General features: G+C 35.3%; 1 protein-coding gene across 2 annotated transcripts in view; it reads left to right on the plus strand.

Moving 5' to 3' along the window:
* The window catches only part of GULP1 (GULP PTB domain containing engulfment adaptor 1), a 306541-nt gene that overhangs the window by 179378 nt on the left and 109350 nt on the right, over nucleotides 1-17813 (plus strand). For both annotated transcript variants that reach the window (XM_065931908.1, XM_065931909.1), the window contains exons 3-4: nucleotides 8087-8161; nucleotides 14458-14519. In XM_065931908.1, the coding sequence (XP_065787980.1) occupies nucleotides 8134-8161; nucleotides 14458-14519 (90 nt within the window). In that variant the 5' untranslated portion in view covers nucleotides 8087-8133. The remainder of the gene's footprint in view (nucleotides 1-8086; nucleotides 8162-14457; nucleotides 14520-17813) is intronic.

Consider the following 17813-nt stretch of genomic DNA (forward strand, 5'->3'; position numbering starts at 1 on the left):
ATGACTTCTGAATATGTTTCTTTCAAATCCTCTTAGAATAGGCAGTGTCAGTAAATTTCAAATTCCGTAGCTTTTATCGTCAGTAAGAATAGGCTGTATATGCTCATTTTTCCTTTTAATTCATTGTAGCCTCTCAGTGAGTGACGATGACGGTGTGGTCACTCATCTATAGCCAGACATCCTGAAGTGTGAAATCAAATGTGCCTTAGTAAGCATTACTACTAATAAAGCTAGTGGAGGTGATGTAACTCCAGCTGAGCTATTTGAAATGCTAAAAGATGATGCTGTTAAAGTGCTGCAGTCAGTATGTCAGCAAGTTTGGAATACTAAGTAGTGGTCACAAGACTGGAAAATGTCAGTTTTCATTCCAATCCAAAAGAAGGGTAGTATCAAAGAATGTTCAAACTAATGTACGGTTGTGCTCATTTCACATGCTAGCAACATGAGGCTCAAATGAGGCTCCAAGCTAGGTTTCAGCAGTATGTGAATTGTGAACTTCCAGATGTACAAGCTAGTTTTAGTAGATGCAGAAGAACCAGAGATAAGATTGCCAAAATCCTTTTGGTCACAGAGAAATCAAGAGAATTCCAGAAAAACATCTATGTCTGCTTCATTGACTATGCTAAGCCTTTGACTGTGTGGATTACAACAAACTGTGGGAAATTCTTAAAGAGACGGGAATACCAGACCACTTCACCAGTCTCCTGATAAAGCTGTTTACAGGTCAAGAAACAACAGTTAGAACTGGACATGGAACAACAGACTGCTTCAACATTAGGAAAAGAATTCATCAAGGCTGAATATTGTCACCCTGTTTATTTAACTTATGTGCAGAGTACATCATGAGAAATGGTGGGCTGGATGAATCACAAGCTGAAATCAAGATTACTGGGAGAAATATCAACAATCTCAGATATGCAGATGATACCACTATAATGACAAAGTGAAGTAGAACTAAAGAGTCTCTTGATGAAGGTGAAAGATGAGAGTGAAAAAGCTGGCTTAAAATTCAACATTCAAAAAACTAAGATCATGATTTCAGGTCTGATGACTTCATGGCAAATAGATGGGAAAAAAGTGGAAACAGTGACAGATTTTATTTTCTTGGGCTCCAAAATCACCACAGACAGTGATTGCTACCATGAAATTAAAAGACGCTTGCTCCTTGGAAGAAAAGCTATGAAAAACCTAAACAGCATATTAAAAAGCAGAGATAGCACTTTTCGAACAGAGATTCGTCTAGTCAAAGCTAAGGTTTTTCCACTAGTCATGTACGAATGTGAGAGTTGGACCTTAAAGAAGGCTTAAGCGCTGAAGAATTGATGCTTTCTTATTGTAGTGCTGGAGAAGACTCTTGAGAGTGAGTCCATCGGACAGCAAGGAGATCAAATCAGTCAGACCTAAAGGAAATCAACCCTGAATATTCATTGGAAGGACTGATGCTGAAGCTGAAGCTCCAATACTTTGGCCACCTGATTCAAAGAGCTGACTCACTGGAAAAGATTCTGATGCTGGGAAAGATTGAGGGCAGGAGGCGAAGATGGTTGGATGGTATCACAGCCTCAATGACCATGAGTTTGAGCAAACTCCCCGAGATACTGAAGGACAGGGAATCCTGGTGTGCTACAGTACATGAAGTCCCAAAAGAGTCAGACATGACTTAACAACTCAACAACAACAACAGCATCCTTTATTTTGACCTTACTCTTCAGTGCTAAATCACTTCAGTCATGTCCCACACTTTGTGACCCTATGGACTATAGCCCACCGGACTCCTCGGTCCATGGGATTCTCCAGATGAGAATCATGGGGTGGGTTACCATGAGCTCCTCCAGGGGAACTTCCTGACCCAGGGATCAAATCTGTGTCTCTTATGTCTCCTATGTTGGCAAGCGGGTTTTTTGTTTTTGTTTTTTCTTTTCTTTTCTTTTTTTTTTTACCACTAGTGTCACCAGACCTTACTTTTAGCATTGCAAGAAATTCAGGTCCTTTTGTTGTGGTGGTTGTTCCCTAGACCTGGTATTTCTGGATCTTTTATGTCAAGATTTTCTCATATATAATCCATTCTGAAGAGTTTGCCACATTATCAAATGCTAAAGCTCTTCTTAGGCCTTTTCCCATTCCTAATAAAGGGTGTTGCATAGTAGTCTAGGCCCTCAAGGAGAGCCAGTGGATGGCTCCCAGAAGGCGATTAGCAGTGTAGCTAGAAGCTGCATGCCCCTAATCAACACGTACCACAAGTGCTCTGCCCTTCTACCTGAAACATTTCCCCATCCTCACCTTTAGCCCTTGCCCATTAAGGAAGTGACTGTTCGCATGACTCTGAAGCTTTCCCTGTGAACAGAACAGCCATCTGTGCATCATCCTCTGTCTTTCAAGGGTGTCTCCCTCTTTTATAGGGTTCATTCCCCATCTTCTCCCTTACTCTCAAAGATGGTAAATCCCTTGAAAGCAGGGAACACATCCTACTTATTTTTACTTTCTAAGTGCTGTCAAGATCAAGCTCAGTTGTGTCCGACTCTTTGCGACCCCATGGGCTGTGGCCCTCCAGGCACCTCTGCCTATGGAATTTTCTAGGCAAGAAAACTGGAGTGGGTTGCCATTTCCTTCTTGAGGGGATCTTCCCAACCCAGCGATAAAACCTGTGATTCTTGCGTCTTCTGCGTTAGCAGGCATACTCTTACTAGCGTGCCACCTGGGAAGCCCATTCCTATAATGTTTGTCATATAACGTGGTCTCAAAGTGTAGCTAGTGGAAGGACAAAGCGTTTTTTTTTTTTAATAAGTGTTAGATATGAGTGAATATCATTAAAAAAAGGAAAATAGTGATAAGCATTTATATCTCAAGTTAGGGAATTTCAGAAGACACTAAAATTGCTATTTCTTAGTAAATTATAAATGTATAGCCTCTAAAACATATGTCACATGACTTCTCCTGTGAAATGTCTCCGTTTGTGTACTGGTTTGTTTTCTCGTCTACACCTAGTATTGATCCACAAAAACAAAGAGCCCTTTGCAAATTACTGTCCTAAAATACAGGGAGGAAGAATATCAGAAGATGTCTTAGAATTGGGAGATTTAAGCAGAGAACATTTACGGTAGACACTAATTAGATCCAGAAGAGTGTCAGAAATGAACTGAGTTCTCCGAGGAGGATTTTTGAAATTTCATTTACTATGGCAGGCAATGAAGTTCCAGTTGTCAGCAACTACTTTAGAGTATTTAGCAATGTGGAGGCGTTAATGCAGGATCTAAAATTGCCTGACATTGTCTCAGGATTACCTTCTTGAATTATATATTCAAAAAGCACACAAAAGTGTTGAGAATAAAAAGAAATGTGTTGTATATGCATTCACAGGCAAAGAACTATTTTAACTTCACCTGGTTTTCCCTTCTGTACAGAATTAAATCTAATGATTAATCATCATTACTTTAGCATCATCTCTGATCTCTTAATGAACAGGATTTTAAAGTGATATATGAGTTACATAAATGTGAACCATGTTTTAATCAATTTGAGGTTTCTTTTTTTGTTTTTCTTTTAACCTTGAAAGAATTCCAGGAAAATTTGATATTAAATTACTCATAACAATAAAAATGAAATTCAGAGTCAACTACTTTATAGCTTTTAATATTTATACCATATAGAGTTTCTTTAGTCGTAACAGTGTGATTTAATTTTTAAAGCAAGAACCTGGGCAGCAGGAAACTGCCATTCATTTAAAAATTCACTCTAAACTTCTTCTGAACTGATTTATAAGTATCTATAGAAAATTTACCAAATTTCTGTTGGTAAATAATTTTCAAACTTGTATATGCTGGATTATTCTAAAAAGTGATTGTTGGCTTCAAACTTCTTTTACAATCAGGGCTAAAAAGGTTAAATTTATACAGTAAATGAATACGAAGTGGATTCATAGTGTTTTGTTAATGTGTTTACTGATTTTTATGAAAAATTTGGGATTAAAATAATTAACTTAAAGACATCTGCCTTTAATGTTTATAATACATTTAAGAACTTTTATTTAGAGAATTTAAATTCCCAATTGGCTTTAAATTTAGAATGATTATGTTTCTATACATTGTGAATAAGTTATTAATTATGATCTTTTTCTTGATCACATTTACACATCCCATTTGTATTTTGTACATAGCCAGAGTTACTTGCTTGCCTCTGGATCCCTAAGAAAGATAAGAGCAAAAATGTACAATACATTATGGTATTTTATAGAGAAATTAAAAATGAACCTGAAAAATCACTCTTTAGTTCAGTTCAATTCAGTTCAGTCACTCAGTCGTGTCCGACTCTTTGCGACCCCATGGACTGCAGCACGCCAGGCTTCCCTGTCCGTCACCAACTCCTGGAGTTTACCCAAACCAATGTCCATTGAGTTGGTGATGCCATCCAACTATCTCATTCTCTGTCATCCCCTTCTCCTTCTGCCTCAATCTTTCCGAGCATCAGGGTCTTTTCCAATGAGTCAGTTCTTCATATTAGTTGGCCAAAATATTGGAGTTTCAGCTTCAGCATCAGTCCTTCCAATGAATATTCAGGACTGATTTCCTTTAGAATTGACTGGCTTGATCTCCTTGCAGTCCAAGGGACTCTCAAGAATCTTCTCCAACACTTCCGTTCAAAAGCATCAATTCTTTGGTACTCAGCTTTCTTTATCATCCAACTCTAACATCCATGCATGTCTCCTGGAAAAACCATAGCTTTAACTAGACCTTTGTCAGCAAAGTAATGTCTCTGCTTTTTAATATGCTACCTAAGTTGGTTGTAGCTTTTCTTTCAAGGAGTAAGTGTCTTTTGATTTCATGGCTGCAGTCACCATCTGCCATGATTTTGGAGCCCAAGAAAATAAAGTCTCTCACTGTATCCATTGTTTCCCCATCTATTTGCTATGAAATGATGAGACCAGATGCTATGATATTCGTTTTCTGAATGTTGTTTTAAGCCAGCTTTTTGACTCTCCTCTTTCACTTACTTCAAGAAGCTCTTTAGTTCTTTGCTTTCTGCCATAAGTGTGCTGTCATCTGCATGTCTTAGGTTATTGATATTTCTCCTGGCAACCTGATTCCAGCTTGTGCTTCATCCAGCCCAGCATTTCGCATGATATACTCTGCATGTAATTTAACTAAGCAGGGTGACAATATACAGCCTTGACATACTCCTTTCCCAATTTGGAGCCAGTCTGTTGTTCTGTGTCCAGCTGTAACTGTTGCTTCTTGACCTGCATACAGATTCCTCAGGAGGCAGGTCAGGTGGTCTGATATTCCCATCTCTTGAAGAATTTTCAACAGTTTGTTGTGATCTACACTGTCAAAGGTTTAGTATGGTCAAGAGGGCAGAAGTAGATGTTCTTCTGGAACTCTCTTGCTTTTTTGATGATCCAATGGATGTTGACAATTTGATCCCTGATTCCTCTGCCTTTTCTAAATCCAGCTTGAACATCTGGAAGTTCTTGGTTCATGTACTGTTGAAGCCTGGCCTGGAGAATTTTGAGCATGACTTTCCTAGCCTGTGAGATGAGTGTACCTGCGGTATTTTGAGCGTTTTTTTGGCACTGCCTTTCTCTGGGCACTCTTGCCTTTCCCCATATATAATTAGGTGATCTGTTTCTTCATCCATCTTCAATTTTTTTCATACTTTCGAGATGTCACTCCTGTCTTTTAGTTTGCAATGTTTCAGATGTGAAAGCTGCTGCAATCCTAATCTTTGCTCCATTATACATAATATCTTCTTTTCTGACTGCTTTTAAGATTTTCTCTTCATTCTTATTATTGGTTTCTTCATTTTTTCCAGAGAAGTTGAATCTTACATTTGGATACATTATATTTCTTTACTGCATGTTTTTATTTTTTTTCTGCAAGTTTTTGATCTTCACTTATTCCTTGAGGATAGCAAACATGTCTGTTAGCTTCTAGGTGAAAAGTAATTCTTGGGAGGATACAGAAATATTTGATCTTTATTGTATTACTTTGCATCTTGAATAATGTCTGGCACTGGTGGTCAGCAAATAATTTCTGACTAAATGAATAAATTAATTGTAGAAAATGAAGTTATTTTTAATCATAACTTAAATAATAGTAATATCTTTCAGAGCATAGAAAATAAACCATCTTATATGGTTACTATGCATGGTGTAATTATCATGGCATTCTAATTCTTACACTATACTCTCTACCTATCTTATATTAATAGTGTATATCATGAGAAGATGAGTAAAGTGTGAGGTGAATAACAGAGTGATGCTACTGTGTCATCATCTAAGTCTACAAAACAGTGCTTAACAATAATAGTTTATAATTCAGTTAACTATTTTTATTTTCCTTTGAGAGTAGAAATGCAAGGACATAAACAGCTGTAATTTCACTGTAAAAATGACTTTATGATAAAGATTAATCTCTCTGTTGTGCTTTAATTGCTATGTAGATTTATGGAGAGTGCTATGGACTGAATCCTTGTATTCCCTCCAAATTAATATGTCGAAGCCCTTACCCCCAAAGAAATGATATCTAGAGATGGAGTCTTTAGGAACTAATTGGGTAAAAGGTACTTATTAAAACTTGACCATGCTGGCACGCTAAAATATGACTCTCAAAATTCCAGCCTCTACAGCTGTGAGAGATAAATTTCTGTTGTTGAGGCCACCCAGTCTAAGGTATTTTGTTATGGCAACCTCACCAGACCAAGAAAGAAAAAAAAAATTGTTACTGAGAACAAATACCTAAAACTGTGGAAGTAGCTTTGGAACTAGATAATGGGGAGAAGCTTGAAGAGTTCTGAAGTGTATGCTAGAAGAAACCAAGAGTATTTTGAAGGGACTGCTAAAGACAGTTCTGGTCAGAGGTCAGAAAGAAAAGAAGAGAGCTGGAGGGAAAGTCTCCATCTTCTTAGAGACTCCACAGATAATCATGAACAGAATGTTAGTAGAAATACAAATGTTCAAGCCCATTCTTTTAAGGTTTTGGGGAAAAAAATACAACATGTTTTTGAACAATGGTGAAAAGGTGATCATTGTTTAAAAATGGCAAAGAAAAAAAAAAAACAAAAAGCTTGACTGAATTGTATTTGTGTTCTAATGTTTTGTGGAGGATAAAACTAGGAATCAACAAAATTGGATATTTAACTGGAGGGGATTTCTAAGCAAAATGCTAAAGGGGGAGCTTGGTTCTTTTTAAATGATTATAGTAAAATGTGAGAAAGAAAGAAAGTTGTTATGCACAAATTAATCAACACGTAAAGGTTTGGAAAATTCTCAGTCGATTCATGTGGCAGAGAATAACCAGGTTATGGAGAAACTGTCCTTTGGTAAGGTTAGTGTCTGTGTGATTCACAGACCTAATCAGTTACTCTAACAGAAACACTGCCGGTTTCAGCTGAAGGAAATGTTGATGGGATGAAATGATGAAAATATTTGGATTTCTTAGATCCCACAGGACAGGACCATACATCTATTTGGCTGTGAATGCACACTGTTCTTCAAGACTAGGGGTGCATCGTCCAGATGGTGATTCAGGGATCATCAAGGCTCCCTCTGTGGTTTCAGGGACGAGGAGCGGGAAATGCCCCATTGCCTTGGTTTCAAAAGATAGGCAGCAGCTGCCTGGAGAATGGGGCAAAGAGTTGCCCAGCATAGCATGATGGAGGGGAGAGGGGCATGATATCCACTTGTCATAAGCAGATGACTCCTGTTTATCCACCACTGCTGTTAATGATAATCCAAAACATTGCCATATGTTTTACTGACAAGTTCAGGGAAAAGTTAACCTTCTTTCTTCTTAAATTTGCAAGTAAATATAATTAATGAAAGATGTAAAAGAAAAAAGACAAGAAAATTAAGGAACTTTGAAGAAATTTTATTTGATATATTATTCTTGTCTGCTGTGCCACTCATAATATTGAGTAGTGTTTTTCTTTTGTGTTTTCTTATTATGTTTATTCTTACCCTTTGTCCTTCAGGATATTTCAGAATATTGTATATAAACATCTAAAAAATTTAAAAAGACCTTGCAGTTAGTTTGCACAAAAGGGGTTGTTCAACATTCCTTTATTTAAGCTTTGCTATTTTATGTTTTTATAGGATATAAAGTGTGATTGAACTGAACATCAATTTGGTTGAGCTTCATCATGAACCGTGCTTTTAGCAGAAAGAAAGGTAAGTGCACCCATTTATAGAACCTAGGAGTCAATTCAATATTATTGGGAAAATCAAGCAGAGGTGTTAAGAAAACACTTTTTCTGATTATCAAACCATGTGACTTCAGAATGAAGTTAGAATAGAACAGAAACCTGCAGACATTGCTAATTAACCTTCTTTGGTTATCAGCCTAATGAAAGAGTGGAGTTGTTTAATATATTTAGTCCAGAAAACATGACAATATGTTCTCTGTAAGTTTTATTCTGTGATGTGAAATTGCAAAAAATAGTGATCTGACGTAAAAAGTTAGTCCTAACTTCACTTTTCATAGCGTAATGCTAAATTTCCTGAGCTTACATAGGTTATAGTGATTTAAATTAACATGTGTAGGTGTGTGTTTGCACGTACACTTCACTTATTATTGAAAACTGTATAGGACTGACAATAAGTGAATTGATAGCAATGAGATGAAAATAAATTTGTTATTAACTTTAAAGTAGAAATTTAAAACAAGTATGAATATATCATAATTATCAGTACAGGAATGAAAGAAACAGCTGTTGTTGTGTTAGTCGCTCAGTCATGCCCGACTCTTTGCGACCCTATGGACTGCAAACCAGGCTCCTCTGTCCATGAGATTTTCCAGGCAAGGATACTGGAGTGGGTTGCCATTTCCTTCTCCATGTTATTTCTTAAAGTGCAGGAAAACATGGCATTTGACAAAATATTCCATGATACATTTATAGGAAAGATAGAAAAATTTGATAGTTTGTATAGTTCAGTAGAGTTAAAAAATGTATCTTGCCATTCTAGAAGGAGTTCTTTGGCGGTGGTCACTGGGCTCTTTCCTGTTTAACATACTGTAAATGGAGTGGGAGAGAATGCTTAAATAACACTACTCAAGTTCTTAGGGGACTGAACGTGGGAAGCGATAACAGATGTGGTAGGATTGTAGGTATGTGGGGGGAAAATGATGAGTTAATTCATAATCTACACTATAAACTTAATAAGATACTGTTAATTGCCAAACATGGGTTCAGAAAATACAACACTTCTGTACTTATTTCTATAATGTTATTATTTAGAAAATGCAGTTAATTGCTATGTAGGTAAAACATGGCTAAACTTTGATGTGTAGGTAAAACATGCGTAGGTAAAAAATAAAGTCAATGTTCCAGTTCATTTTCTAATGAATGAATAATGAACTATCTTGAACCAGGAAATAGATCATTCCATTCTATTCCATGTCCTCAGGCAGTGTGATCTTGCATTAAGGGATTGACACATTGTAACATGCCTGGTTGAGAAAGGCTAGGATGACTTCAATGATGATTACAAGTGGAAGCATGGCTAAGAACCCATGGTATGGTCTTGCAATGTTTGAAGACCTTTTAATGTTTGAATGCTGTCATTGGGTTATGGAACAAAGTTTAATAAAGATTAGTGTAAATCATAATGTCATAGATTAAACATAGGAAAAAAAATTCCAACAAAATTTTGCCAAAATATAATGGAATTATTCAAAATATTTTCATTTTCTTTTCTGAAATGAGAGGTGTTCAAACATTTGGATATGGTTCAGAGGATTAATATACTCAGTAGAGATTAGGTAATGTGAAGAACTTTCAGGCACTTTTCAACCCTAGGAAACTAAGAATTTATTATTTTACTTATTCTTCAGAATAAGGGTAAGGCAAATGACATTTATTGTGTTTTGTAGCTTTCTTCCGATTTAAAACATATACCAAAAATAAATTCACATTTCTTTTTATTCCCTTTACCTAGTAAAAAATCTGGAAATAATTCTCTGAAATATGGAAGTATTTTTAATAAAGTAATAAAAAACCTTACATCACAACTTATCACTTTAAATATGCTATCATATTTTTTAAAGATACTTCTAGAGCTTCTATTTTTTTCTAATTTACTCTTTATCTGAAGGTAATTTGGGGTGATTTTTAGTTGAGAAATCCCAAGTGTTGGATAGTAAGATGAGTAAACAGTGACTGTATATTTGTCTTACTTGAAGACAGTAGGAATACAACTATAAGGAAAATTATTGATAGAGAATAAAGAAGCAGAAGCACTTGTTATTTCCTGTTTTGCTTCATTTTCTTTAAATTTCTTTTGACTCCTCTTATTTTGTAAGTCTAATGATTAAATATCCTTATCAGTAAATTATTGATCAGTATTTCACTCGAATTCAGTTGGAACTCGGTGCAGAAATTCTACGTTAAGTTCACCAGTCACTTCAAATGCTTTCATTTAATATGGTTGTTAAAGAAAACTTCTTGGCGCCTGTGCTCCAATTTCAACCAATAGCACTATCTGTTGAATTTTATTTTGAGATGCAAAACTGGAATTTTATGAGAGAATTCATATATCTTGACCATTGGGAACTGTAATTATAGTTCTAGAAAACATGTAAGTCAAGTCATCTTTCCAATAACTAGTATCAACATATACTTCACTGTACTCTAAACAAAGAAAAATTGTCTTCTATCATTAAAAACTTAACTTTTTTCATGTATCCAATTTTCTCAGTTATTACATGCAAACTTACTAAGTCATCTTGGCTCTCAGAAACCCAAGGAAAAGAGATTGTTATCTTAAACTTAAACATAATTTTCTTTTCTTTTTATTAAATCTCCCAATTAGTAATTTATCTGATATTCTTTGAATTGTCTAGGCATTTCACTGATTCTCTTTTCAAATGCTTTAATGGTTATTAGAATGGGTTTCCCAGGTGGCACTGGTAGCAAAGAACCAGCCCGCCAAAGCACGAGACTTTAGAGACAGCTTCAGTCCCTGGGTCAGTGGGTTCCATCCCTCAGTTGGGAAGATCCCCTGGATGAGGGCATGGCAACCCACTGCAGTATTCTTCCGTGGAGAATTCCATGGACAGAGGAGCCTGGCAGGCTACAGTCCTCAGGGTCTGAAGGAATCGGACACAATTGAAGCGACTTAACATGCACACAGGCAGAAATGCTCGTAGGTTCTGAAAAAATCTGAATATACTTAGAATTGCATCATTTTGGACTATTTTGAAGATCTATGTAAAAATTATCTAACCTCATAATCATAGATTACATTTTAATGAATGTTTTATATCTTCTTTCCCTATGTTAGCTTACTTTTGTGAATTTTTAAAATCCTATGTTCTATTTATGTCAAAAATAATTTAATTTAAAAAACATAAAACATAGCGCATGAATACATGTGATTAAATAATTCAACTAGTTATACTTTGTGTTCTTTAACATATCAGTTGATATACTGATGAGTAGGTATAATTGTAGTACAAAGCACTTGAAATTTCAGTAATATTTAAATACCATTCAGTAACTTTCTTTTCATGAAAAATTGTATTCAGATATATCCATTCATCCATCAATACTTAGTTTTAAATTTAATATATTCAAAATAGGTGCTTTCATTTTGTTAAGCTCTTATGATAATGAGAACAATGATGTTTCTTGCACCTCCCTAGATGAGCTCTAAATCTAAATACATTTTGAACACCAGATTCATTGGTCCAGTAATCAAAGTGGTTTGCTTCTGCTGCTACTGTTGCTTAAGTCGCTTCAGTCGTGTCGGACTCTGTGCGACCCCATAGATGGCAGCCCACTAGGCTCCTCCATCCCTGGGATTCTCCAGGCAAGAATACTGGAGTGGGTTGCCATATCCTTCTCCAAAAGTGATTTGACACCTGTCAGCATTTTGAAATGCTGACATTTACTTTTATGTGAATGCTCACTATTAAGTTAGAGATTATATTTTATAATTTTAAGAAAGGAACACATTCTAGTGTCTATGTTCCTGTTTCTTCACCAATTCTCTGTATCTAATATCTTCTGTGGGTCCATAAAATGGCCAAAGACCATCATCTATACCCTCTCTTCAAGGTCAGCCACATCTATTTAAGTTAGCGCATAGGTTTGTTCTGTTTTTTGTTTGTTTGTTTGTTTGTTTTTGCCAAAGTATAAATTAGAATGACATTAACAACTCATTTTTGGAAATCCTTCAGGTTTAGTAAGTGCACTACCTATACAAGAGGTATGAAATGAACACCCATTAAATTGTCTGCACTTGGTGTGTGGGTGTAGATCTTTTGTCATTGTAGCAACTGCAGCTTATCCAGTGGTAATTTAATATTGTGATTATTTCAGTCTGTCACCAGTAACAATTGGATATACCCACCCTCTTTTTAGGTTACTGCAGTATGAGACTATAACAAAGGCAGTATCATCAGTTTTCAAATAATAGTGTCTTATAGGAAAAAGCAATTATCTCTCTGCCTCAGGATTGGAATGAACCATCATATTCAAAGTTTAGTTAGACTTTACATCCTCCTGAACTATGTTTAGTGTCTTGGAAAAAGAGACATGAAAGTAGTTGTGTTAAGGGGTAAAAAGGAAATTAGATATATTTTTAGGTTTCCTGAAGGCAAGTCTTTGGTGTTTTTATTACTTTGATGTACACTATTGTGATTATTTATTTTAATATGCAAGTGCATGACTATTTTCCACATCTAAGTATAAGTTATTCTTGAATTAGTCATATCACTATTCAGTACTGATCATAAAATTCGAAAATCATAAAATTGTTAAAATGAAAATCCATACAAGAAATAGTTTTATACATCACTGTCTGTATGTAATGCTGCTTTTTGAAGCCTAGGATGTATTGCTTCTCAGGATATTTCGCCCAAGTGCAGTTGTCACGTGTCCACTTCAGCACTCAGAAATAGCCCTAAATTGCACCATGAGCACAGGATTTTATAGATCCCTCATGGTTTTGTCTTCAAATTTTTTTTTGAATATTGCATTGTAACCCATAAACATGTTTCATATATAATGCAGTATCCTTTAAATGGTTTAAAATAATTAAAATTCCAGAAATGTATGCCATTTTCTCTGTCTTCATATTCCCCCAGTTTGATAATATATTATGGTATTGAATTTGTTTCTGTTACCATTCTTTTTAAATGTTCTTAATTGAACGTTAAAAATGCTTTGTTAGTAACCTGATTTTTATATTAGTATATATTTATGTATTTTTTCATGGTTAAAGTATGTCTTTAATTTTATTCTATTTATAGTACTGATTCTAAATTTTTGAATTCCCATAAGGAGTAAAATACTCACAAAAATCCACTTAAGAAGATAATATATTTGAAGATTGAGAAGTTTTACTACAGACAATTGCAGTTTGTAAAAAAAAAAAAAAAAAAGGAACAAATTTGATTTGTGTAAACATTGACGTGTTTTGCTTTTTTCCTGCTTATATGTTCCACAAAATGTTTTGGAAGATATGTGGAATATATAAATCAAATTCAAAAATTGAATGAAAAATTTATTTTCTATTATTGTTAATAATGTATAATACAAATTACTTTCAATATCTTCTATTCTTTTAGTTACTTTTATTTCTACTATTCTGCTATGCTCAATTGCCCAGTTGTGTTCAACTTTTTGTGATCCATTGACAACACCCTGCCAGTCTCCTCTGTCCATGGAATTTTTCAAACAAGAATACTAGAGTGGTTGCCAGTTCCTCCTTCAGGGGGATCTTCCCCCTCCAGGGATCAAACCCGTGTCTCCTGCGTTGGCAAGGTGGATTCTTTACTGCTGTGCCACCTGGGAAGCTTCATTATTCTACTACATTAATTTGAATCATGTAATGATTTCAAATTACTGCATTTAAGATTATTTATATCTGAAACAGCTGATAGTTGACACTCAACCAGTGTTTCTCTAAATTGAGACTAAAACACTATCCTAATGTTAATTTTTAAGTGAATTTAGTAGATTGATTTATTTCAGTTTTGTATAAATGTAGTTGTTAGTCTAATGTTAAAACATCCCCTTACAACTTGTCAGTTTTTGATACTAAAGAATAATAGTCATGAGTAAAGAGCAGATTGCTATTTATTGTAAAAGTATTTAGCAAAAATAACCTATAACTCATGAGACTATCAAGTGAAAGAAAGAAAAACATAGTTATTCACATAATTGATATAATTACTCATAGCCCAACTGGTTTTTAAAAATATATATTTTTAAAAATTCAGAATTGTTTTATTATTTGAAAACTTATAAAAGGAAAAGATTTTTAAGTTAAGGAGAGAATCTTATAATTACTCTGTGGTTATATTGTTCTTAAATCTGACTAGCTATTCTTTTTCACTTTAGCAAAACTGTCTTAGAATTAGGAATGTACCCACCCGTATCAGACTCTATAAATGCTAATGCATGAATATGACATCCTTAGAACCCATGTTTTAATTTAACATTGTGTATTCTTCATTGCAGACAAAACATGGATGCATACTCCTGAGGCTTTATCAAAACATTACATTCCCTATAATGCAAAGGTAAAATAGTTCATATGGTATTACTGAATATTATTTTGGTATAGTATTATTGCTAGTTTATGACTGATCTTAGAAAGATTGTTTATGCTTTGTTATTTCTTAGTAGATAATCCCTGAAAAATCTTTGCATAAATAAAGTAATTTTGTAGCATATAATAAGGGAAGTTGTTTTACTTCCTAAATAAGTATTCTTTTTATAATTTCTGTTTAAGTCATGAGTGTATTTTCTTCAAATGACTTTGGCTGTTGTTAAAATTATTTTCAGTATCATGACCTTAAGAAACAAAACAACAAATAAATTAGTTTCAGTTTCCTTTAAAGATACTTAATGTTTCATTACACAGACAAATATAAAACTAGTCTGGAAATGAGCTTCAATTTTAATGAGTGCAATTATAACACACAAAAAAAGGAGACAAACAAAGCTTAAACTATTAAGAAAACACAGGAAAGGTGCATATTTTGTATGAATCTTTTGTTCAAATCCTGCATTTTAATAGAGAAATAGAAACAATCCATACTCCATGTCTTCAAAGATTTGATTCCCTGCTGTTGGAAGACTGTCCAAATGAATGAATGCCATTTACAAAAGGGTCTTTAATGGAAGGTGTTATTTTATAATTAATGAACACTAAATACAGAGTAGATTTCAGAGACGTCTATTTAAATTTGGAAGAGACAGAAGTGAATTTTAAAGAGTTGTATTTGGGAATAAGAGAGTGGGCCAGACTTAAGCAACTTCAGAAATGGCAGGGGGGGAAATAGAAAATGGTAAAATTATTTTTATGAACACCGAACAGTGGATTAGTGTGATATAAAGAGATTAGTTATGAAGAATTATCTCAGGAAAAGATTTTCTAACAAATTATTGAATGGAGAGCTCTCTGGGAAACTTCTAGAGCACTGGTCTGAGTCTGAATCAGCAGGAAGCAGCATTTAAAAGGCCATCTAGAAGAAATTCTTCTAGAGTGTTGCTCAGCAGTGAGCTTTCTAGCGTGCAGCAACTATATGTTTTCTGCCTGACTGTGCAGCAAAGAAAACGCTCAAAAATGCTTTCTCTGTAAAATTAGCATACTGGAAATCACTACGATGCTCATGAATTCCCCTGTAAAGTTAACATGAGGATTGATTGCCATGAATTAGCATGAAAAGTTTACTTAATAGCTTAAGAGGAAAAAAAAAAATATTACCCGTCTCTTCCACAGATATTCCTCATGTTAGCTATTGATACATTGCATGAAATCCTCATAGAAAAAAACTTAATGAAGAAAACCACTATACCTTTAAAGCCCATGCCCAGTTTTTCTGTTATCAATCATAATAGAATTATATCCTTCATGTGAAACCACCAGACATTATTCACTTTTAGAAACAATTGAAGTACCTCATTTTAAAAACTTGTTTATAAAGGATTGAAAACACTTTGACTGTAATTAGAACTATCGTTAACTCTTTGAATTGATGTGACAGTGGCCATCCGCTTGTCTCCATGGCTACGTTGCCTGTGCTGCTTCACGGGCCCATGATGACTATAAGACACCGGGCGCAGAGCAGAGGGCCCGGCAGCGTCGGCCGCACTGGGGTCAGCCAAACGTGGAGGAGCAGCTTGCTTCCATTCCTTCTCATGTGGTCTCCTGAGTGAGATCATGTGGACTGAGTAGCATGAAAAATATTTGAAGAACATTCTTTTTTTCTGAATTCCCTTCTTTGTGGCACTTTAAAGACTGATTGTTTAGTAGGTGTTTTTGAAAATTTTCTCTGTCTCTTCTTACAGTATATGTCACTTGCAAAGCAAATCCATGTCCACAGAAAATACCTTGGGGCACCAGAAGTGAAAAACAGAATCTATAACCAGATTGCCTTGGTTTAATCTTGACTCCGACACTGACTAGCTGTGTAGTTTGGGGCAAATTATCTAACCTTAGTCTATGGTTATTAATCTGTAAATAGGGATAAGAGTAATTTCTCAATTAGGATTGTTATAGATATAAAGGTGTTACATGAAGTCTTGAAACAGTATCTGGAATAAAATAACTACTACTTGTAAATGTTAGCAATCATTAATTTATCTTTTGTAATTTTTCACTGGCTTTACCAAAGTGCCTGTCTCACTCTAGTTGTTCAATATGCATGTATTTTATGAATTGATGCATAATAACGTATCCAAGATAATAACAAAATTGTTACATTTCATTGATTCTCAAAATATGCCAGGCACTGTTCTGGTGTGTTTTTACATGATTTAGTATTTATTTGAACCAATATAGTGATTATTAATGTTATCATCACTTCACAAAAGAGGAAACTAAGGGTGAAAATTTAAATATTATGCCTGTTGTCACAGGGCTTCTCAGGGGGCTCAGTTGTAGAGAATCCACCTGCTAAGGCAGGAGACATGGGTTTGATACCTGGGTCAGGAAGATCCCTTGGAGAAGGAAATGGCAACCCACTCCAGTATTCTAGCCTGGGAAATCCCATGGACAGAAGAGCCTGGCGGGCTACAGTCCATGTTGTTTCGAAAGGGTCAGACATGACTCAGAGATGAAATAACAACAAAAACAAAAGAATCATCACAAACTTAGTAAGACAGAGCCTGGCTTAAAAAACTAAAGTCAGTATAACTTCAGAGATTTGCTGCTTTTTCTGTATGTCATCCATCAGTTCACTTGCTCAGTTGTGTCCAACTCTTTGCCACCCCATGGAATGCAGCACACCAGGCTTCCCTGTCCATCACCAACTCCCAGAGCTTGCTCAAACTCATGTCCATTAGGTGGGTGATGTCATCCAACCATCTCATCCTCTGTCATCCCCTTCTCTTCCTGCCTTCAATCTTGCCCAGCATCAGGGTCTTTTCCAATGAGTCAGTTTTTCACATCAAGTGGGCAAAGTATTGGAGCTTCAGCTTCAGCATCAGTCCTTCCAATGAATATTCAGGATTAATACCTTTAAGATTGACTGGTTTGATCTCCTTGCTGTCTTCTTCAACACCACAGTTCAAAAGCATCAATTATTTGGTGTTCAGCTTTCTTTATAATCCAACTCTCACATCCATACATGACTCCTGGAAGAACCATAGCTTTGACTAGACCTTTGTCAGCAAAGTAATGCCTCTGCTTTTTAATGTGCTTCCTAGGTTGGTCATAGCTTTTCTTCCAAGGAGCAAGTGTCTTTTAACTTCATGGTGGCTGCAATCACCATCTGCTGTGATTTTGGAGCCCAGAAAAATAAAGTCAGCCACTGTTTCCACTATTTCCCCATCTATTTGCCATGAAGTGATGGGACCAGATGCCATAA

Source organism: Muntiacus reevesi, chromosome 3 (assembly GCF_963930625.1).
Source record: "Muntiacus reevesi chromosome 3, mMunRee1.1, whole genome shotgun sequence".
NCBI classification, from domain to species: domain Eukaryota; kingdom Metazoa; phylum Chordata; class Mammalia; order Artiodactyla; family Cervidae; genus Muntiacus; species Muntiacus reevesi.